Here is a 24573-nt window from a genome sequence, read left to right as displayed (position 1 = left end):
AGCCACCTGGTCCTGGACTTTTGTTTGTTGGAAGATTTTCAAGCAGAGTTGCAATTTCATTACATGTGATTGGTCTGTTCATAGTTTCTATTTCTTCCTGGTTCACTCTTGGAAGGTTACACCTTTCTACGAATTTGTCCATTTCTTCCAGGTTGTCCATATTATTGGCATAGAGTTGCTTGTAGTAGTCTCTTAGGATGCTCTGTATTTCTGCGGTGTCCGTTGTAACTTCCCCTTTTTCATTTCTAATTTTATTGATTTGAGTCCTCTCCTTTTTCTTGATGACTCTGGCTAAAGGTTTGTCAATTTTGTTTTTCTTCTCCAAGTACCAGCTTTTAGTTTTATTGATCTTTGCTATTGTTTTCTTTGTTTCTATTTCATTTATTTCTGCTCTGATCTTTACGATTTCTTCCCTTGTACTAACTTTGGGTTTTGTTTGTAGTTCTTTCTCTAGTTCTTTAAGGTGTAAGGTTAGATTGTTTATTTGAGATTTTTCTTGCTTCTTGAGGTAGGATTGTATTGCTATAAACTTCCCTCTTAGAACTGCTTTTGCTGCATCCCATAGGTTTTGGACTGTCGTGTTTTCATTGTCATTTGTCTCTAGGTATTTTCTGATTTCTTCAGTGATCTCTTGGTTATTTAGTAATGTATTGTTTAGCCTCCATGTGTTTGTGTTTTTTACGTATTTTTCCCTGTAATTTATTTCTAATCTCATAGCGCTGTGATCAGAAAAGATGCTTGATATGATTTCAATTTTCTTAAATTTACTGAGGCTTGATTTGTGACCCAAGATGTGATCTATCTTGGAGAATGTTCCGTGTGCACTTGAGAAGAAAGTGTAATCTGCTGTTTTTGGATGGAATGTCCTATAAATATCAATTAAATCTATCTGGTCTATTGTGTCATTTAAAGCTTTTGTTTCCTTATTAATTTTCTGTCTGGATGATCTGTCCATTGGTGTAAGTGAGGTGTTAAAGTCCTCCACTATTATTGTGTTACTGTCGATTTCCTCTTTTATAGCTGTTAGCATTTGCCCTATGTATTGAGGTGCTCCTACGTTGGGTGCATATATAATTGTTATGTCTTCTTCTTGGATTGACCACTTGATCATTATGGAGTGTCCTTCCTTGTCTCTTGTAACATTCTTTATTTTAAAGTCTATTTTATCTGATATGAATATTGCTACTCAAGCTTTGTTTTGATTTCCATTCGAATGGAATATCTTTTTCCATCCCCTCACTTTCAGTCTGTATGTGTCCCTAGATCTGAAGTGGGTCTCTTGTAGACAGCATATACATGGGTCTTGTTTTTGTATCCATTCAGCCAGCCTGTGTCTTTTGGTTGGAGCATTTAATCCATTCACGTTTAAGGTAGTTATCAATATGTATGTTCCTATTACCATTTTCTTAATTGTTTTGGGTTTGTTTTTATAGGTTCTTTTCTTCTCTTGTGTTTCCCACTTAGAGAAGTTCCTTTAGCATTTGTTGTAGAGCTGGTTTGGTGGTGCTGAATTCTCTTAGCTTTTGCTTGTCTGCAAAGCTTTTGCTTTCTCCGTGGATCTCTGAATGAGATCCTTGCTGGGTAGAATAATCTACAATATGGTTGTAGCTTCTTTCCTTTCATCACTTTAAATATATTGTGCCACTCCCTTCTGGCTTGTAAAGTTTCTGCTGAGAAATCAGCTGTTAACCTTATGGGAGTTCCCTTGTATGTTATTTGTCAATTTTCCCTTGCTGCTTTCAGTAATTTTTCTCTGTCTTTAATTTTTGCCAATTTGATTACTATGTGTTTCTCCTTTGGTTTATCCTGCCTGGGACTCTCTGCACTTCCTGGATTCGGGTGGCTATTTCCTTTCCCATGTTAGGGAAGTTTTTGACTATAATCTCTTCAAATATTTTCTCGGGTCCTTTCTCTCTCTCTTCGCCTTCTGGGACCCCTATAATGCGAATGTTGTTGCGTTTAATGTTGTCCCAGAGGTCTCTTAGGCTGTCTTCATTTCTTTTCATTCTTTTTTTCTTTATTCTGTTCCCCGCTGTGAATTCCACCATTCTGTCTTCCAGGTCACTTATCTGTTCTTCTGCCTCAGCTATTCTGCTATTGATTCCTTCTAGTGTATTTTTCATTTCAGTTATTGTATTGTTCATCTCTGTTTGTTTGTTCTTTAATTCTTCTAGGTCTTTGTTAAACATTTCTTGCATCGTCTCAATCTTTGCCTCCATTCTTTTTCCAAGGTGCTGGATCATCTTCACTATCATTATTCTGAATTCTTTTTCTGGAAGGTTGCCTATCTCCACTTCACTTAGTTGTTTTTCTGGGGTTTTATATTGTTCCTTCATCTGGTACATAGCCCTCTGCCTTTTCATTTTGTCTTTCTGTGAATGCGGTTTTCATTCCACAGGCTGCAGGATTGTAGCTCTTCTTGCTTCTCTATGCATGTGTTTAATTTTAATTTTGATTCAGTTTTCTGTGGATAATTTTAATTAACACTTGAAGATGAGTTGAGGTATAGCAAATTAAGCCATTCACTTTGATGTTTGGATTTCATGGTTTCCAATCCCTGGAGTGCCTTCAGAGTTGGAGAAGCTGGCCTGCAGTGGCTCTCCTTCTGCGCTGCACCTAGTATTTTTTATTTAATATGTATAAGACCATGCAGTAAAGAATAGTATGTTGACTACCCTTAGAGACAAAGAAATCTTATCTTAAAAAAAATGTAAACATTAATAACATATTTCAGATAATGGGCACAAAAATGATTCAACTGAGATGTCCACCTCTGGCTGTGATAGAGTAACAGTAACTTAACTACTTTCCTACGATAAACAACTGGAAAACTAGACAAATACATATTATTAAAGGATTCCAGACATTGGACTACAGGCAACATAAAAATGTGATCTCTGAGAAAAAGAAAATAAATGACTTAAGTACTATAATTGACCAACTTCTTTTCAGAAGGACATTCTGAACACTGGAGCAGAAAGGGGGATACCAAGCAAGGCAATCAGCTAAGCAGCATTTCTAACTGTAAGTCCATTGATCTCCCATTATACTTCTCACCCAAGGGTTACGACTCTTCTAAGCCACACAATAGAGCTTCCTGTTACAATATTCCGTATGCTCCCCCTGTGCCAAAGCCCTTCCCATTATCTAAGGATAAGAAAAGTCTGAGTGAGGGGAGGGTGCAGCAGCCAAAGAGAGGAGAGAGATGCAATCAAGGTTTTGGGTACAGGAGAGCAGAGATGCATTCGAGGCCTCAGGTTAACGAGGGCACAGGTGCAGTCAAAGCCTCTGGTTAAAGCATACAAAGATGCAATGACACCTCAGGTGGAAGAGACAGACTTGAGCCATAAGAGTAGCCATTCTAATCGTCAAGTAGAGCAGGCAACCAGGATTAAGCACAGCATATTGGAGGGGAAAAGCCTTTGGGAGAAATAAAATGATAACACCTAGCACTGAAAGACTGCTCTGAGAAAATGTGTAAGTCAGGACTGAGAATTCTGCAATTATTAATGAGGACACTGAACCAAGAAGCAAGTATTTGAACCAAGAAGCAAGTATTTCCAGCCCAGATGGTGGGGGATGGGACTGGCAACGTGGGACACACGTGGCAGATCCAGCCAGGCCCAACATGATTCTCCTAACAACACCGGTCAAGGGAGAAGACCTGGCACACCAACATCAGGGCCCATTTTGTGCCCTTGAAAGAAAGAGAATGGTGTGTCACAAAAATCCTATTTCCAACCTCACTATTCATCAACAGCACAGAATACATAAATTATGGAACAGTAAAACAAAGTAACACTGGAGTGTTGGTGAAAATTAATCACCAAGTTCTATAGACAGACACTGTATATCTTAAAAGCAGGGAGGTTACATTTATTAGAAAAAAAAAATACCAGCTCAATCCATGAGTTTATACTGACAGTGACAGGATCAATGGATTCCACATAATGCCACCAGTGTCTGGGGACAAACAGAACCTGAAAACCAAACAAAAAATGGTTAGCACAAGAACAGAACATTTTATTTTCATGTCAGAATCAGATCTTAAATGAAGCTGCTGAGGAAAAAAAACAAATTCAAATGAATTTATACTAAGATTGTAATAGGAAAGGGAAACAAGAAAAAAAACCCTACAATCCTTTTATTCCTTTTCTTAAATTAACAAGTTGCATGTTCTACAAAGGATATTACTAGCTTCTCCAGTCTCTACTCTCCTTTATCCTGGACCTTCTCTGTCTGCATCCAAATCTTAGTAAAGGATTCTGAGATTGCAACTTTTCCTCCTTTCCATCACATAATAGTTGTATGAGTTCTGAGAAAGGGCAGAAGTAAACACATAGGACATAGTTTCAGCCTTCTCACAGTCTAAAATCTAACCAATGAAAAAATAATATATAGAAAAGTGGTAAATCACTTTTTACCACTTATATAATTTATAGATTATGTAAGTGGTAAATCAGAGGAGTGGACACTGGTGCTAGAGACCTTCAGAGGTGGGAGAAGCAGGCATGCTTCTAGGGAGGTTAGGGGCAACCTGGATGGAGGAAGTGTGATTTGAACCAGGACTGAGAATGAGGACATGCCAGGACGGAGAAGTGGGCAAGGGAGGTGGGACTGTCGAGGGACAGCAAGTAGGCCAGTCTTACTACTGCAGAAGGAGTAAAGGGGAATAAAGTGGGGGATCAGGTTAGGGCCAGTGGAGGGCCCTGAGTTCAGAATAAAGAATCTGGATTTTATCCTGTAGGCATTTTGAGTTGCTGAGAAGTTCTGAGTAGGGGGATGGTTAAAACAGTGACATCGTGGGAGAGTCTGGGAAGGACAGGAGATTCTTGCAATGGTCCAATTATTAAATTAAATGTTAAGATTTAAATAGGAAGATATAGCAAACAAAAGCAATGGGCAGGATCAAGAAGGACTGTATTTATCCAGAGTCATTACAAGAGTCTATGGAAGGCTGAGTACAGCAGACGGAGCTGATCTGAAGCTTCCGGGCTTCGGATTTAGGAAAATGGTGGCACTTGCTATGGACAAGGTGGAGATGGGAAGAGACCTCCTTTTAAGAGAACTAAAGTGAAGTGAAGTGGACTAAAAACGTCCACTTCAGCCACTGGGTTTAGTCATTAGGAGGTCATTAATGTCCTATCATAGAGTATACTTTCAAGTAAAGTGGTAAGAGAGAGAGCCAGTTTATGGTGGATTCAGGAAACAGCATGATGTAAGGAAAACTGATACAAGAGACAGAAATACTCATTCAAATTTGGCTATTAAAATAGAAGAAAAAAAGAATTAGCAGCCACTTCACACCCACTAGAATGGCTATAGTTGTAGTAATATAATAATAATAAAGGAAAATAACAAGTGTTGGTGAGGATGTGAAGATAGAACCCTCATAGATTGCTGGTGGGAATGTAAAATGGTGCAGCTGCTGTGGAAAACAGTTTGGCAATTCCCCCAAAAGTTAAAAAACACAGAGTTATCATATGACTCAGCAATTCCACCCTTACGTATATACCCAAGAGAACTGAAAATATATGCTCATACAAAAACTTGTACTCAAATGTTTATAGCAGCATTATTCATAATAACCAAAAGGTGGAAACAACCCAAATATCTATCAGCTGTTTAATGGATAAATAAAATGTATATCCACATAATGGAATATATTCAGCCATAAAAAAGAATGAAGTGCTGATAACATTCTACAGCCTGGATGAACCTTGAGGATAATTATGCGACGTGAAAAAAGCCGGACCCGGAAGTCCACAGACTGCACAACTGCACTTATGTGAAATGTCCAGAATAGGTAAATCTATACAGAAAGAAAACAGAAAAGTGGTTGTCAAGGGCTGGGGGGGATAGGTGAATGGGAAATGGCTGCTGATGGGTTGCGGAAACTTGGTGAAATCGTTTGAGCTAGAGCACTCGCGTGTAAAGGAAGCAGGAAGAGCCAGTGAGAAGGGAGCAAAAGAAGGAACACAGGCAGGTCAGAGGGATAATCAAAGGAATAAAGTCTCCTTAAGAGACTAAGAGGGCCTCCCTGGTGGCGTAGTGGTTGAGAGTCCGCCTGCCGATGCAGGGGACACGGGTTCGTGCCCCGATCCGGGAAGATCCCACATGCCGCGAAGCGGCTGGGCCCGTGAGCCATGGCCGCTGAGCTTGCGCGTCCAGAGCCTGTGCTCCGCAACTGGAGAGGCCACAGCGGTGAGAAGCCCGCGTACCGCAAAAAAAAAAAAAAAAAAAAAAAAAAGAGAGAGACTAAGAAAACCTTGCAAATGTTACTAAAATATCAGACAGCAAATGCCACTGTTGTAAAGGTGCTATTCCCCAATGGTTAGCAGCACTAAGTAGTAAACCTTTGGAAATGTTTCAGAGACAGTCAGTTACAAAAGTAACATCCATTCTTGCTTAAAAGCAAATCATTCTCAACAAATATTATATGGTATCACTTATATGTGGAATCTAAAACATGATACAAATGAATCTATATACAGAACAGAAACAGACTCACAGACATAGAAAACAAACTTACAATTATGTTTGGTTATGCGGAAAGGGGTAACTTAGGAGTGGGGGATTAACAGACACAGAGGACTATACATAAAATATATAAGCAACAAGGATTTACGATATAGCACAGGGAACTATATTCAATATCTTGCAATAAATTATAATGGAAAATAATCTGAAAAAATATATATAATTGAATCACTTTGCTGTACACCAAAAACTAACACAATATTGTAAATCAACTATACTTCAATTAAAACAAACAAACAAAAAACCCTAAATCGTTCTTAGTTCATTCTGCCTTTGTTGGCCCACTAACTGGATGCATTCGAACCTGTGTTTGTGTGTCTGGATTTTATCGTGGTTGAACAGATATTAATTGTGAATAAATGTTCCAGAAATGTTCAAGTACTCATGCCTTGACACCTTCTCTTAACCTGAATAAAAATAACTGAGTTTTTGGATCTTCCTCCACAGGCCATTCTCCTCTTCACCAGCAGGAGGAGCTGTGTTCCCTCCTCCCATCTCCCTCCCATGACCCGTGAAGCAGGGATTGTGTGTGAAGCCTATAGCTGGGGAAGCTACGTTCCAATAGCAGAGCAGCAGGGAAGGAACCATTGTCATTTGTATTGATAGGGAGGCACGTGGCATAAAGACTTGAAAGAAATTATAGCTGGGGTGTCCACTGACAGGTCACCAATGTTTTAAAGCTCCCATTACCTGTCCGGGGCTCAGGGTAACCATATGTCTTCGAGCCTTCCAAAATTGAGGAAAACGTTTTAAATCAGGATTGACAACATTGATTTTACTGAACACGCTAGATTCCTCATAAGGGATTCTAGTTGGATAAAGGAAAGGAGTATCTTCAGGAGGAAAGAGATGCCATCTTTTCCTAGTTAAAAAAATAAGATACAAGTTAGTACTCTAAACTTGAGACAAAACATGTAAGGAGGCAGAAGCTAAGTGCTCAATTTCACTCATTTTCATTCAATCCATAAAGGAATACAGGAACCGCAGGGGTCACCTGGCCCATCTCTCACTCAGGGCTGGAATCTCCTCTGCAGACACCTGGTAAAGGAAGGGCAGCAACTAGTGGGTATCTCATGATGCCCTGAGCAGCCTCTTTGCAGGGACAGAAGCTCCTTTGTAAGATCATTCTTTCTTATCTCAAATCAAAGTCAGCCTCCTCATAAACTGTTTCCATCCCTGAGTCTAGAGCTCCCCAGAATAATCTCTACCCTTTGAAATCTCTGGATTCCTCTCTTATGCAGAGCAACCATTCATCCAGAGTAACTACCCACCAAATCGTTTCCAGACTTCTCCCTATTGGGGTTGTAAATTCCTTAACCTAAACATTTGTTAAGTTGACCCATTAAGGAAGAGAAATGCACGAATGATGCCACACAACTAAAAAGTACTATAATATAGGAATTTTCAAAAAGAAAACTGTAAAATGTTTCAGTCACTTTAAAATTTTTTGAAAACTGGAAGTGATAAACCTTAACTCACAAAACACTAGACACACCAATACTTTGAGCCAACAGAGCGAGGACATCTGAAGCAAAGGAGGGAGAAGTGTGAAAAAGGAAGAGGCACAGACAGAAATACACAGATGGGGAAGCAAAGAGAGAGGGAAAAGAACCTAGTTCTGAGACAAGCCCTAAAGCCCTCTAGTGACCCCTGACAGTTACAGAGGGGCTATCATGTCTTTTCAAAACATGTCCTTTCAAAAGAGCTGACTGCTCTTCTCAAACTAGGAAATATAAAGTCTTATTTTGCCTTAGAGATGATAAAGCTGCTCCCTCCCACTAGACCTCTGACTAGTTTGGGAGAATTTTTGGCATTTAGGATGTTTAGAACGTTAGAGCTGGAAGGACCCTTAAGAGATCATCAGTCTAATCTTACATTCAAAGAAGTGGAAGAGGGAGTCAGGGTTTGCTCAGTGTCATTCACTGGGCTTGTGTTAGTGGTGGACCCAGTACTAGGTCACAGATCTCCAGACCCCTGCACTATAGCTGTGTTTCCCAAAGGAACAGCCATGATGATAACCATCCCATACAATTTGCTTTGCTAAGTTTAAAATGTAACATATTTGCATCCTTGTGTTCTTAATCATAAAAGGTAGTCAATCATCATGTCATCCCTGGCTCAAAAACCTCTTGGTTCTGATGCTGAAAGAACAGAGAATAAGCAGTATTTGCCTGGGCATTAAGACCCTCAGGCTCCACCCTGCCTTTCCTACTAATCCTCTGTCTCTAACGCACAACTTACACGGACAACTCACTGGGCCCTCTATATACCCCACGCTTTCCTGGGGCTCTGCTCATGCTGGTCCCTTTGCTCCTCCCACCTGTGTCTTTTGAACATTCACCCACCCTTTGAAACCCATCCCAAATGGCAACTGCCCTCTGAAATCTTCCCTAATCTTTCCAACAGGAACATTTTCTCTTCTCCTTTTCAGTTGCATGGCTCTACGAAACCTTCCTCAAGGGCATGTTCATTCTGCCTAGATATATCACAGCAATCCGTGGGCTTCCCTGCACTCTAACTGTACATACACTCTCTTAGGGCAGAGAGGTGTCTTACTTGTTCACCTCTGTTCCTACTGTAACACATGGTATCTGCACGGCAGGATACTCAATAAATATTTCCTGAATAGTTAGTTATTTTATTACTCCAGAGCTATATGAGGCCAGAAAATATGGTCTACGACAAAGTTAAAGTAAAGCTATATTAATTTTATATCACAGAAAGAACCCAGGTATTTTTTGGTAATGTTTTCCCAACTGAATTTCTTTGGCTTATTTCTCCACTCAGAACACACGGAAAGCAGCTACTTAAAATGATGCCCTCTCTAACGAAGTTTAAGGTTCAGACTATTAACTCCATGAGGGCAGGGACCAGGCACACTTGATTCACTGCTGTAACCATAGTGCATTAATAATGTACCCAGACGTTCTAGGCTGCTTAATAAAGACCTGAGGAATCCAGGAGGAACTATCGCATACAGTTTTATAGTTTTCAAAGTACTTCACACGTGGGGGAAGCAGTTCAAAGATGGTAGCAGAGGAAGACCCTGAACTTAGCTCCTCCCACAGACACAAAAAATACACATGTACATATAGACCAGTTCCCTCTGAAAAGAACCTGAAAACTAGCTGAACACGTGCTCCACAATGAAGAATAAAAAGGACTAACTACATCGAGATGAGCAGGAGAGGCAGAGAGATGCTCCCGCCAAAACCCCCAGCCCCCGCGTGGTGGCACACAACAGGAAGGGACCTCACCAGACAAGGCTTCTCCCGGGAAGTTAGGGGCTGGCACCCCACATCAGGAGCCCCGGCCCCTGGGATCTATACCACAGAGATGAGCCCCCGTAACAGCTGGCTTAGGAAACCAACAGGACAGGTGTCCAAGTGTCCCCAAGTGCTACATGAAACTGAGACTCCCCTCGTAAAGGGTTCACGTATATCTCACTTGCCCCAAACCCTAGCAAAATAACAGCAGTTTGAAAAGTGTTGAGACTACACGTGAAAGAAAGTCATTTAGAATCTGACAGTATCCACCGAAGGGGTGGGAAATGATGGAAATGCTCCCCCGGGATGGAAGCACTGGCAGACACCATTGTTGTGCTCCTCACCTAACCTGCGGGCACAGGTGGGCAAGCTCGGATGCAGGGGCGAGCAACTGTGGCTCCACCCTGCCACAATGCTGAAGCCAGAGAGCTCCAGTGACCAGAGCACTTCCCCAGCCCTGGAGCAGGCAGGTGGGCACAAACGGTCCTGGCATTCTCCTGCTCCCTAGCTGAAGTCTGTGAGTGTGGGAGGCTGCAACACAGCCCTGGCCCCCGGCTGGGGCTGGTGCACATGAGCAGTCACAGCGTTCTGCTCCTGAAAAGCCAACACGCGTGGACGGACGAGGCAATCTCATGCCGCACCGCTGAAGCCTGTGGGCACGAGCAGTCATCGTTTTCCCACTGCTCTCCTAAAACAAGAGAGCAAGTCCCACCCCCTACACTCTACGGCTACTAATGCAGACTCGTACGTTATAGAGCTAAGCAGACAACTGTCTGGCTGAACTGGGAGTGTACTCCTAGAGTTCTAGGATCAGCTTGCTGACAGTAATCCTGACCACGGCTGAGAGACACAACACAGACACCACCGTCTATATTGTTCCCCTTATTTCACAAAGGAGGAGACTGAACCAGAGGTTAAGAGATCTGCCCCGGTCATGAGGCAGGCTGATAGGATGGAGCAGGGAGTCCTGCCCTCTACCCGACACCCATTCCTCTTCCTGTGCAACACACACAGACACACACACACACACACACACACTCTCTCTCTCTCTCTCTCCCTCTCCCTCATGCATATACATGCACATGTGTATTACCTTCCTTGTACCTGGAATACTAGGTTGCAACCATAGGTGTCCAGATGACAGGGTGTATGGGCCCCCATGGAGCCGATCCACAATGTACTTTCCTGTCCATTTCTTCCAGGAAACCCAAAGTCAGACCACATCACATCCTGTTTTGAAAATAAAGTCACAGTCCATCAAGAACCATCTGTTGTATAGGAGTGTTACACATTTTCACTTACACATCTGGTTTTGGGCACTTGGAACACTCTCTTACAGAAATTGCTGTAGATGGAAGAGGTTAGGTTTCCAGAGCAATTCAAGAAGTCTTTTTAACCAATAACATATCTGAATAACCCCACTAATAGTAGTTATTCAACAAATATTTACTGTCTGCCTATAACATGCCTGGCACTCTTCATTCATGTGATGAATCAATGCACAAAATAGACAAAAACGCCCACCCAAATGAAGCTTACATTTCAGAGGCTGGAGACTGACAATAAACACTAGACACAGTTATGCAGATATATGGGGGAAGTGGCTCAGGCAGCAGGAACAGTGACTGCAATGGAAATAGTATTTTTTTAAATCTCTGAAGCTTAACTCAGGAATCCAAAAAGGCACATTCCCTCTAAGCAGTGCAGATATTTTGAGGCCTAAGTAATGTACTAACTTTCTGCACTTTCAAAGACCACATGAAAGAAGGCTTCTCCTAGGTTAGTGGAGTTATTTAAAATTATAGATGCTGGAGCATCTATAGTAGTTCATACCTACTAAACTGGAGTCTCCAGGTGGGGGAGACACAGCATATCTTTTGAAATACTTTTGCTATGCTCCTCAAGGTCATTAACTCTTTAAGTGTAAAGAACTTGAAAAAGAGACAGCACAGTGCTTTCAACTTGGCACTCCTTATGTCTAGTTCTGTGGACAGATCCTACCCAAGTCAACTACTGATCCATTAAATACCATCTGGTCCAGTAGTTCTCAAACCAGGCTCCCTGGCATCCCCTTAGGGCACTGGGGATAGCAGCAAAGGCTCTTTCTTTCAGCAAACTGCTCTGCTTGATTTTATTTAGGTTTGAAGAAAGGGTGTTCCTGCTTTTAAATAAAAGTTAGAAAACTATGAACGTAGTTTGACATAAACTCAAATCCATGGAACTTAAGATATGTATAAGCTGAAAAAGAAAAAGAACACACTAGTGAACCAGGCAGGAAAGTTTTGCTTTATTTTTTATTTTATGTGTTTTGAATCATGAATTTTTCCTTTTGAATTTTAAAAAACAAAACAAAAAACACCTCTATGTGCAGAACATGGTCCTAAATGCTGACACTACTCAATATCTTCAAACTATTCTCTTTTTGGAGGCAAAGCATTAACACTACTCAAAGAGAAAGAGGATTTTGGAGAGACATTTTTAATGGATGGTTTTAAGGAAGACTAGAAAAAGCTTTTTCATGTTTGTTTTGAGTGGTAAAAATAGAATATGCGCATATAACTAATATCTGTTATAAAAAGGGGAGTTTTTGCAAGGTCAGCACTATTGTAAATGCATATGGCTCAAATGCAGCAGCTCCAGGGCGTGGCAAAAATCACGTCCCCTCTGGATATAGCCCATATGCTCCATGAAGGGAGCTTACCTCTGTTTTCCCAGTGCCTAATATAATACCTGGCTCAGGTTAAGTGCTTAAAACCTTGGCTGCTTGGGAGGGAAAGAAGAATCTGTTGGCTTATTATGGGTAAATGGTTCAGGTCAAGAACATTTCTGAGCATCTATTACATACCTGGTATGATGCTGAATGTTTGGAATATGAAAATTAATACAACACAGGCCCTCCCTTCAAATCTCATAATGGAAGATAGTCCCATAAATGGACCCTTCCGATATAATGCAGAAAGTGCTCTCACAGCAGTGAGCAGAGAGTGCTCTATGATCACAGAAGAAGGGCTCCCAGTCCAAGCAGGGAGCTTAGGGAGGCTTCCCATGAACCTGGTCCTTGTTGAACAATTCACCACACCTCAGTTTGGAATTTAACTAAAGGTAGATGAAAGACACGCAATATAAAAACAAAAAATGGGGATGTGTCTTACCTAAGAAGAGGCTGGTTTAAGTGACTCTTAATCTTCTTACAGATACACCCCTTTGGGAGTCAAATGAATGCTGATATCCCTCTCCTCAGAGAAATGAACGCACACGCACACGTGAGCACGTGCACGCACACACACACACATACACACACACAGTTTCACATACACTTTGAGGGAGTCGGTGGACCAACCCCAGGTGAGAAACTGTTCTAGAGCACTACTTCAGAAAGACTCACAGAAGGAAAGTTTTTCTACTAGGTCGGGGGGTGACTATATGAAAAACTGACGTGAGGCTTCCCTGACCTCTTACCTAACACAGTAATGACTAAAAAAGGAAAAATTATTTTGGAATGATTAGATCAGGGTGACCTAAACTTCAGCTGCAAACTGGCTGAGAAAACCAGAGGGTGAAGGGTTTGGGGGCAAGTGGCAGAGAGAAAGTCAAAGTAAATTTGTCAGAAAATAGATAGCACTGAGTGTTACCTATTTTGGCTTTCTTTCCCCACAGGCTCTTGAGAGTTGGGATTTCTTGCCAATTGAGTTCAGCTATTTACAGGTAGTCAAATTTCTGAAATGAGTGCAGGCCCAGGAGGAATCTGCGTTGGGTCTTGCTAGAAACAAGTGACCCTGTTAGGCAGCCACATCGGTGAAACTAACACAGGTGACTGGCGGGGTGATCCATCCTGGAGTCTATTCCCACATCCACTTCAAAAGTTGAAAAAGTCTTTAGAAATCATCTCTATCCATGGAATTCTATTCTACATCATCCCTGAAAAGAGCAAGCGTCTGGCTGATTGCTTACTACAAAATCAATATTTGCTTTCTTGTAACTTCCAGAAGAAGGTCCTAGATTTGTTTTCCACAAACAACAGGTTTATGTTCTCTTCTGCCAAAAACTGTTGTCTTTAAATTATCTGAAAAATGGTCATGTCTTCTCCTTTATCATTTTTTTCAAATATCTAGACTCAGTAGCATTAAATATTCCTTCCAGTTTCTCTCCTCTTGACTGCCTTTGTCAACAGCCCTCTTAAAGCCTGGCTCTCAGAATGAACCCCAGACACAGCCTATGTAGTTCCTTGCGTATGGGTCTCAACATTCCATGATCTGGACATTACACTATTAATACACTGTCAGACAGTGCTTTTTTTTTTTTTTTAAAAAAAAGCAGCTGAATTATACCATGGCTAATCTAGGCTTGACTGCCTTTTTCTTATGAACTGTTGCCTAGCCATATCTCTTCATCCTTGATGTTACAGAGTTTAGGAGAGGGCCATGGGACCCTAATTTAATCCCTCTTAAATTGAATGTTAAGTTTCTGCCTGGTGCTTTGCAATGTTTAAATGAACCTACATACATGACTCCTAAACCTTCATCTCCAGTCCTAACTTCTCTTCTATTTACGACTAAATCTATATTTTCAACTGCTAAACCTATATTTTCAGCTGCTAACTATCAGGTTATTGAATCCATATGGTGGGACAGGCCCTGATACTAACATTTTCTTTGTATCATCTCATTTAATCCTTATGAGATTGAAGGTAGTTATAGCTACTGTACAGGTGTGGAAACTGAGGGACAGTGCTATCCTTTTGTTAAAAAACACGCAGACATTTTTGGCTGTCGTAATAAATAGGAGGGGTGCCTTGGTATTCAGTGCGTGGGGTCAGGGATCCAGCTCAACAAAGCAACGGAGGTTTTGCATCTTGCACAATTTTCATAACACTGAAAAATCTGACTTTAGTTACCTGAGATTAGGGCTCTGACTCTTTTTTTTTTTCCTTCTGCGGTACGCGGGCCTCTCCCGTTGCGGAGCACAGGCTCCGGATGCGCAGGCTCAGCGGCCATGGGATCTTCCCCGACTGGGGCACGAACCCGTGTCCCCTGCATCGGTAGGCGGACTCTCAACCACTGCACCACCAGGCAAGCCCCAGAGCTCTGACTCTTAATTTCATATATCCTCAAAGGACTTTTGCACGGTTTTAACACATACTGAATTTTCTAGAAACACAATTGCTAAGTAAGTCGAGGGAGGACTGTACTTTGTGTTCCTGCAGCTTCATCAAAAGTTGTTCACCGTTTTGAAAAATTAAGTCACCAGCAGCATTGAAACTCATATGATATTTGATTTAGCAATGTATACACCAATATCAGTCTGTGCTTATAACTGTCTCATCAGGGTGACTCTATGTGTATAGATACAAACATACTCATTTAGCCTCATTTCAAAATGTTAAATATAAAATATTGGAAATATTCTATGGAATTTTATCTTAACTCTTCAAAACTGAACCTTTTCCTTGTAGGTAGATACAAGCATCTGATTAATTCATTATGTCTTCTAGTACAGAGACGCTTGAATATTTACACATTAAATCACATACTTCTGCTTAAATTCTCCTGTATTTTATAGCTGGGGTAGTTTAATAGTTTTTAAAAATTATTTGTGGAAGTAATTATATCACCTGCAAACTGCATTTCAGAACAGTAAAGGGGTTGCAGGTTCTGGTATGAGACTATTGCTACATTACCTCTCTACTGCTCTCCCAGCATGGGCTACACACCTCCCTGCCTTTGCTTCTGCTGTTCCCTCTGCCTGGCTGGTCTCCTCGCTGCCCTTCCCACACCCCAATTCACATTTCTCTTTCAAGACCCAATGTAAGTTTCATGTCCTTGAACCCTTCCACACTCCCCACCGCAACCCCTTCCTCCCCTGCCGCATGCAACCTGGTCATTCTCTCTTTCGGTCTCTCTCTCCCAAAGAACTTTGATTCTTTGCCTGTCTGACCCATTCTCCTCAAAGCAGCAAAGAGTGATCTTAAAATATTAAGTCCTGTCCCCCCTTTGCTCTGCACTTAGAATGAGATCCAAATGCCCTCTATCATGGGCCTGTATGACCAGGCCCCTCTCACCTCTCTGACACCTCTAACCCTCTCAGTCTCACTGGCCAGGCTTCAATCACAATGGCTTTCTCTCTTTTTTTCCAAAAAGGCAAAGTCTTCTCACATTCAAGGGCTTTGAACTCTGCTTAGAAAGCTCTTGACCCTCCATTCACTTGGCTAGCTTCTCATTTTTCAGGAATCAGCATAAATATCACCTCCTCAGAGAAGGCTTCCCAACTTACCCTTTTAGAAGTCCCTCTGCTGTACTGATTTTGGCCCATTTTTGTTTACTTCATAACAGTTAGGACAATCGGTTAGACTCACTTGTCTGATTTCACTATAGAATATGAGCTCCCTGAGGAGAGGAGACCAAGGCTGTGACTCTCTAGCCCTAGCACAGTAGTTGAAAAACAGGTGTTTGTAGAGTGAATATACAATCATGCACATTTTACAGTTATTTTCTGTCTTTTGAACACATATTCACCTCACAGACCCCAGCAACTGGCAGAGTCCACAGCACACAACAGAGCTTGAATCTAGTTTCTGCATTCATCTACTCTCAGCTTTGGCTTCATGTTTTTTAATCAGCTGGAAGACTTATTACTCTGCTTTGCCTTTGGAATTTTTTTCTTGGGAAAATACAGGTCTGGTGGGTATGGTCCTGGAGCTCCTTGGTCATCCCAGGCCCGTGCCCAAGTCTAAACAATTCTCCCAACACACAGTGGCTGACAATAGCCACCTGCGACAACCTCACAGAGAACTCAGCGAGCTCCCCCAGGGTCTGCAACATCAGAGGAGGCGCATCCCAGACCACAGCGTGCATCAAGGTTGGGCCTGGTTTCTGGAATAAATGGACTATCCATTCAAAATCATTATATGTTGGCTTTGGAGGTCCACTTAATCACACACCTGGACTTGACTATGTTGTTATGTCTTCTAGCGTAGTTATTGAGCATTAACACATCAAAATATATGTTGTTTATTATAAATTACTTCCTCGAAAATTCTCCTTTATATTATGGGTAAGGTATTTTAACAATTTAAAAGAATTACATGTGTAGGTAATCATATTATCTACAAACTGTTTAAAGGGAGTGCAAGATCTGGGAGAGTTGAGAATCACTGCTATAGCACAACTATTAGAATCAAAAACTACTGACTGATAATATATGTGATATGCTAATAGGGGATGGAGCCTCAAAAAGTGTAAGGCATAAACATCTCTATTATCAAGAACTCTAAAATCTAGTTGAAGACACCAACTTGAAATAACAACATAAACAAATCAATTACCCCCTCCCCAATATGCCAGAAGGCAATTCTATCATGATCACACAAGTGTACAATAAATTAAGAGGTCAAGAATGCTTGATATTTGCTTTTGTCTTTCTCTGTCTTGATCCCTCAATAAGTACTAATGCATTAGTACTTAATCGAGAGATATGAACTTTGTGCTTTTCCCTTCCTCTCTTCAGTGAGACGTATAGCAGATTGCTAACCTATCAACTTAACCACTAAATAAAATGACCATCAATCATCCTGCCCCAGGGATCTGGCCACAGGGGTCCCCCCTTGAAACAGCCAGCCCTATGGCTGCCTAAGAAATCCCTCTGGCTTCAAAATCCTCTCTCCCCAGCTGACAAGGGCATTCTTACCTATGCACTAAGGATGGCTGTACAGACTCATTCTGGGAACCCTCCCTTTAATGCTGCAATTCTCTCTGGTCCCTACACTTGCTGCCTGCAGAGGCCCTGGAATAACTGTACTTTTTGTAGAAATTGTAAATCTTCCTTCAATTTTTCATGTCCTTCCATGAACAGAGTGCGCCATAAACTGCCTACTTTCCTTAATATCTCATTCCCAACTTTATTCAGACAGATAATGTGCCCAGCTAAGAGATATCCGTTTTCCAGCCTGCCTTGCAGTTCAGTGGGGCCATGAAACTAAATTCTAACCATTAAGCAAAAGTTGTTGGATGGGACTTCTGGGACAGTTCCTTAAAAGAGAGGCAGAGAGCCGGGAGTACACGTTTGTCCTTCCTTCCTCCTTTCTGAAATACAGTGTGATGGCTCTCTTGGAATACAAGATGGCTTTGAGGATGAAAGCCACATGCTAAAGACAGAGTAGAAAGACAGGAAGAACCTGGGTTCTTTGGGATGACAAAGCCTCCATTCCAGCCCTGGCCAGTGTACCTCCAAACTTTCCTTAGGTGAGGAAAAAATTCACCATTATGCCTTTAGTTAGGCAACTTCCATTCTGGGATTTCTGTTACAAGCAACTAAGCCTAACCCAAATTGATTCAGGAGGTTAACCCATGGAACCTTGTCTTTCCCCAATAATCTCATTCTGTCAGAGCCTTTATCTTGGGTTTGCAGTTATGCCAGTCCTAAACCCTATAGCAGAGAAAGATATCCTTGAAGAAATACGTCTGTAGACACTTCGGGGTGAAAGTAGGGAGAGTTTCATGGTACTATTCTTTGAGCATATTATAAATACAGTAGGCTTCCCCAGGCTAGCCTGGAGAACTAACCGCCAAGATCTGCATTGTTCCTCCAGGAAAAAAAAAAAAAGTTCTGAGTCCAAACAATTGATATACAAATAAAATGTGTAGAACACAAGCAATGAAAATTACAAAAGACAGCAAAAGAGTAAAAAGAACCAAAAGGTCTTGATAATCAACTCTTTAATTAAAAAATAAGACCACAGTTATTATGGAAGTGCTAATGTAGGGCTGCAGTACTATAATTTAGTAGTCCATTAGATACTCTAGTGGTTAGGGGTAATTCTAGAAGACAATATCACATGTTACCCCAGTACTTAAAGGAATTAACCAGGAATTCAGTCCTGCTTTTTCATCCTCCCCCACATCCAACCACAATGGTTTCCTATCAGCCCCAATTCCTGGCCTCTTCCCAGACATATTCTGGGAAATTTATCTGCAGTTTAAAGACACCTAAGAGAGGGACTTCCTTAGTGGTGCAGTGATTAAGACTCCACGCTCTCAACGCAGGGGGCCCAGGTTCAATCCCTGGTCAGGGAACTAGATCCCACATGCATGCCACAACTAAGAGTTTGCATGCTACAACTAAGAGCCAGTAAGCCACAACTAAGGAGCTCTCGAGCTGCAACTAAGGAGACAGCCTGCCACAACTAAGGAGCTCGCCTGCTGCAACTAAGACCCAGCGCAACCAAATTAATTTTTTTAAAACTATTAAAAAAAAGAGAGACACCTAAGAGGGATGGAAATAACAAACTACAGTGTTTCAAGACCAAATATGGCACAGCTTCTGTACAGAATGAGAGTTATAAGCAAAATTCATCATTTACTCATAGTTGAAAACTGGCTGGCCAAAGAAAATGAACTTGGTTTATAACACAAAAGTAGTACAGATACTTTATTCTCCTCTTTCCTCTGGATGGTTCTGCCTTGTCATGATGTCCTGAACATAATATGTAATTTATAAATAATAATGGTTTTATTTCTTGTGTACATAGAGTGATCATATTTCCCAATAAAAAAACCAGGACATAAAGGATGACAACGCACTTTTGTGCTACCTGTGAAGATAAGAGTTAGTTGGGGAGAAACTGCTTAAATACCAACATAAGGAAATATTTAGAAACAGTATATTTTCCACTGCCTAGTTTTCTTTTTAAATTAATTTCATTGAGGTAAAATTTATATACAATAAAACATACCCATTTTAGACTACAGTTCAGCAAGTTTTGACAAATGTATATACTGGAATAATCACCACCATGATCAAAATATGGAATACTTCTACTACCCCAAAAAGTTCCCTCTTACTCCTGTGCTTTCAATCTGCCTGCCTCTACTCTCAGTCCCAAGCAACCACCGATCTACGTTCTGTTATCCCAATATTTTGAAACTGGATTCCTTTAAGTACACATAACAGCAATGAGGATGAGTTTTAAAAATTGCTTAATAAAATTGTCTCCAACATTTTAAATAAGAGAATCTAAAAATCTGGTTGTAATTTTAAAAGTTCAAGAAAATGTATATGCTTCAACCTTCTTGATTATATATAATATTCTAAAACTATGGCAATCATTTAAATGATAAAATAGTGTCAGAAAAAGTACTAAAGTCTAATAGCACATTTTATACTTTTCTGTCTTAAGGCTTGGCTCCACATTCAACTTTAAACTCCCATGGGAGCCAAGTCTTTTATTCAAGTTGGCATCCTTGGTACCTAACACAGCACAACGAATGTTCAAAAATTGCTGAGTTACTGATCTAGGTGACTAGATCTAATTTTATGCTGAAACTAAGTCGCTCCTAAACCTGTTCCAATTAACAAGTTAAATAATTGTTGCAGACTCAAACACCATTTAAAAAATGCTGTACAAGCAACCAAATCTTCCATAATTTTACAGGTTTTTTAAAAAATTTATTTTTGGCTGCATTGGATCTTCGTTGCTATACGCAGGCTTTCTCTAGTTGGGGCGAGTGGGGGTGCTCTGCCTTGAGGTGCACGGGCTTCTCATTGCAGAGGCTTCTCTTGTTTCAGAGCATGGGTTCTAGGCACGCGGGTTTCAGTAGTTGTGGCACGTGGGCTCAGTAGTTGTGGCTCACGGACTCTAAAGCACAGGCTCAGCAGGTGTGGCGCACGGGCTTAGTTGCTCCGTGGCATGTGGGATCTTCCCAGATCAGGGCTCAAACCCATGTCCCCTGCATTGGCAGGTGGATTCTTAACCACTGCGCCACCAGGGAAGCCCAATTTTACTGTTTTAACCAAAGAACTTAAGAAAAACTGGTAAGATACTGATAATACAGAATAGTGGCTTTTTTTAACGCCTACCATTACCAGAAAATAATTCATTCTTAATTTGTTTACCACTAAAAAATGGTATATTTTGAGTTGGAGTGTTCTCAGAGCCTAGATTTGGTGTGAGCTAGTATAAGCTCTAGGCTCTGAGAATACCCCAATTCAAAACTATTTGTTCTTTTACCGGGTTGTTTGGGTGACTTGTGGTCATGGTTAATTGGAGTCTATCTATCACGTTAAAAGTTGTCTCATTCTATTTATTCTCCATGCCTAGATCACACACATAGGAAAACTGAATATACATAATACTATAATGAACTTACATCTGAATAAAAAAAGAAAAAAACCCCAAACAAAAATGGAACTTTAAAACAGTATAATTAACTATAATTACTATGTAAAACTTATAAAGGATAAATACTTCAAACAGCCCCTTAAATGAACATTATAAATTAGCAAGTACTTAAGGTCCTTTTCCCCTTGAAAAAATTACCTCAGGTAACAAACAGAAAAGAGGTAGTTAACTCTACCCACAGATAGGCTTGGATAAATACCCAAATTCTTACATTCCAATTTGCCTCATCAGAAAGCATCATGGGCCATCAAACCCCTTTAAACATCACTAAACCACCTGGCTCAATTTCAACATACTCTCATAACTATGTTATAAAGCCCAGGACAGGCTAGAACTAATCTTCCATGTGCTGCATTTTGAGATTCTGTGTCCTGGTGACTTAACAAGGCCCCTGACTCTCAGCAGTCAATCTGAATCACAACATAAAATGGAATCTACCTGGGAAATGTTCTTGGGGCAAATCCCTTTTGCTATATGTTGATTCTTAATAGCTTCAATTACGATGATACTTATAGATGATTATAAAATGTAACAACTGTCATTCTTACCTAACGAGTCAGAGATAAAGAAATTTTATGGTACTGTCACAAATTCCCTACCTTCCTCACGAAGTAGAGAATAAAATGTTCCAAATAGATGCTTTACTTAGATCAGTCAATGATATGATCTATAGCTAAACGAGGCCAATTTCATTTGTCATATATGAAAGTCAGTTAAGTGTCAAAATCATAATTTTTGGCCAACTTTAAGGCTACAGGATATTTTCCAATAATACCACTATATTTACCAGTGTATTTATCAGTATATATAAATATTACATATTTATCACTGAATGAATTTAAGTAGAAGCTGTAAGTAAAAACTTATAAAACTCATTAAAAGGCTGAAGAGAGCCAAGAATTTCTTGTCAAGATTGAAAAATGCTACAATTGATTAACTAGAAGCCACAGAAAACTGGACAAGGGTGAAGGTGGGGTTTAAGTTAAAACACCCTCTGAAGGGCCCCTAAAGACCAAATAGCAAAACAAGAAATGGTAAGACTAAGGGAAAAAAAATACACTTATGTAATCATTGAAATACCCATTATGGATTCAGCACTATGTTAGCAGTTTGGGGGAATAAAAAATTATACAACATAGTCCCTGTTCCCAAAGAGCTTACAATGCTGTTAGAGAAACAAGTCATAGGCATTCTATGTCACGCGCCATTTAAATAACAATCCAAATAAAACATACAGGAATGAAGGCAAGGAATGGATGGATGTAAGTACGAGTGGTTGAGAAGGCTTCATAGCCACGGATCAATCTGAGCCGGGCCCTAAGAAGTTGAATTTTAATAGGCAGAAATTGAGAAGAGCATGAGCAAAGGCCAGAAGACGAGAGAACACGGTGGTCCAGCACTCTGCAAGGAGACTACTCAGGGACACATGCAGAGGAGACAGGTCATGTCAGTCATACTGGGGAGAGTCTTAAATGCTATTATCCTTACACAATTTAAAGGCATGAAATGTCTGTGAATATAATTAACATATTTAAATATTTTCATAAGAAACTGTTTTGGAAATAATTAGAGGAGGAGTCAGAACTAGAGGAGAGTAATTTCAGAAAGGATGATGTAGACCAGAGGTTCTCGAAGTGGTCCACAGACCTTGGGGGGGGGGTCTCTGAGACCCTTTCAGAGGATCTGTGAGGCTGAAACTATTTTCATAATACTACTAAGATGTTATTTTCCTATTTCACTGTGTTGACATTTGCACTGATGGCACAAAAACAACGGTGAATAAAACTGCTGTTGTCAAGCTGTGGAACCAAAGTGTACTAATAGCATTGCATTCTTTTTTTTTTTTTTAACAGCCTTATGAGGCATAACTGATGTACAATAAACAGTGTATATTTAAAGTGTACAATTTGATGAATTTTTTACATACGTATACACCTGAGAAACCATCACTACAATCAAGATGACATTTTGATCATGTCCAAAAGTTTTCCCATAACCTTTTGTAACCTCTCTCTACCCCCTCATTCTTACATAACCACTGATCTATTTTCTGTCACTATACATTTGTTTGCAAGTTCTACAATTTTATATAAATGGAAGCATATAGCAAGTACTCCTTCTTCATGCTAACACTAACCAAAGGCAAACTAAACAAAGCAGACTTTGGACAAAGTAGACATCAGAACAAGGAAGAACTCAGGAAAGAGAGGATCATCACATCTTGATAAAATATCAATCCATTAAGAGGACATAATAATCCTAAATGTGTATGACCCTAAACTGTTACTAGCTGCAAAACAAAAACTGACTAACCTAAACTGAAAAAGAAATAAATATGCAATTATAGTTGAGAAATTTTAATACCTGTCTCTACATAATGGGTAAAACAAGTGTACGTAAAATCAGTAGGGATACAGGGGACATGAACAATCAACTTAATTGACATTTATAAAAGACAAAAACAGCAGAATACACATTATTTTCAAGTGCACAAGCTATCAAGATTGACTATATTCTGGGCTATAAAACAATAAATTTAAAAGAACTGAAAACATACAAAGTATGTTCTCTGAACACAATAGAATTAGAAATCAATAACAGAAAGACAGCTCGAAAATCCCCAAATATGTGCAAACTAAACATTATACTTCTAAGTAAACCATAAGTCAATGGAAAAATCGCAAGGGAAATCACAAGAAAATATTTTGAATAGAATAAAAATTATCTTGGAAACTTGTATCTTGAAACTCATCAGCTAGAAAGCTTCCTAAAACTTAGAAGACTTTTCTGATGAGAATGGTGATGCTATTAACAAATGTCACTTTTTTTATAATAAAGTATACAAAGATGCATCAACATTTCGAAGATCTATATAGCTTAGTAAACCAGTATTTTCCAAATGGCCAATGAAAAGTATTACAAAAGATCCATTCCATGCAAGATAGACCAATGGATTTTACTGAAAGACTAGGAAGGGTTCATTGATCATGGATTCAGATTCTTTTTTTTTTTTTTCTTTTTTTTGGCGGGGTACGCGGGCCTCTCACTGCTATGGCCTCTCCCGTTGCGGAGCACAGGCTCCGGACACGCAGGCTCAGTGGCCATGGGGCCCAGCCGCTCCGCTGCATGTGGGATCTTCCCAGACCAGGGCACGAACCCATGTCCCCTGCATCGGCAGGCGGACTCTCAACCACTGCGCCACCAGGGAAGCCCATGGGTTCCGATTCTTGATTGCAACAAACGAACGTTTAAGAGACTACTCATTAGTGGTAGAAACAACCCAAATTTGGTGGAGTATCAAAAAAATCCACAATTATCTAAAAAGGTTGCCAAAATGCTCCTCTCTTTTTCAGCTGCACATGTGTGTAAAGCAAGATATTCTTCATATACTTAAAACAAACCAAAAATCGCAAGACTGAATGAAGCAGACAGAAGAAACAAGCTGTCTTCTATTAAGCCAGACACTAAAGAGCCAACAATGTAAAACAATGCCACTACTCTCATAACATTAAAAAGAAATTTGGAATATAATTACTTTCATAAAAATGTCACTTAAATTCACATACAATGAGTTTATTCTAAATAAACATTAAA

At 40.2% G+C, this 24573-nt stretch overlaps 2 protein-coding genes across 6 annotated transcripts in view; one reads left to right on the top strand and one right to left on the bottom strand.

Annotated features, from left to right (window-relative positions):
* Positions 1-24573, top strand: part of DTX3L (deltex E3 ubiquitin ligase 3L) — a 171987-nt gene that overhangs the window by 90439 nt on the left and 56975 nt on the right. The gene's annotated exons all lie outside the window — the stretch shown is intronic.
* HSPBAP1 (HSPB1 associated protein 1) overlaps positions 1-24573 on the bottom strand; it is an 89046-nt gene that overhangs the window by 41846 nt on the left and 22627 nt on the right. For 4 of the 5 annotated variants that reach the window (XR_004476125.2, XM_033403364.2, XM_033403368.2 and 1 more), the window contains 3 exons: positions 10900-11036; positions 7231-7402; positions 3897-3980 (listed from right to left, as the gene is read on the bottom strand). Coding sequence is in view for 4 of the 5 variants with exons in the window: in XM_033403364.2 (XP_033259255.1) it covers positions 3897-3980; positions 7231-7402; positions 10900-11036 (393 nt within the window). In the remaining variant the exon portion in view is untranslated. The remainder of the gene's footprint in view (positions 1-3896; positions 3981-7230; positions 7403-10899; positions 11037-24573) is intronic. The other variant, XM_033403369.2, reaches the window with a different exon arrangement.

This window comes from Orcinus orca, chromosome 5, assembly GCF_937001465.1.
Source record: "Orcinus orca chromosome 5, mOrcOrc1.1, whole genome shotgun sequence".
Lineage (NCBI taxonomy): Eukaryota > Metazoa > Chordata > Mammalia > Artiodactyla > Delphinidae > Orcinus > Orcinus orca.
The sequence above is the reverse complement of the archived record's forward strand: the minus strand, read 5'-3'. Positions and strand labels throughout refer to the sequence as shown.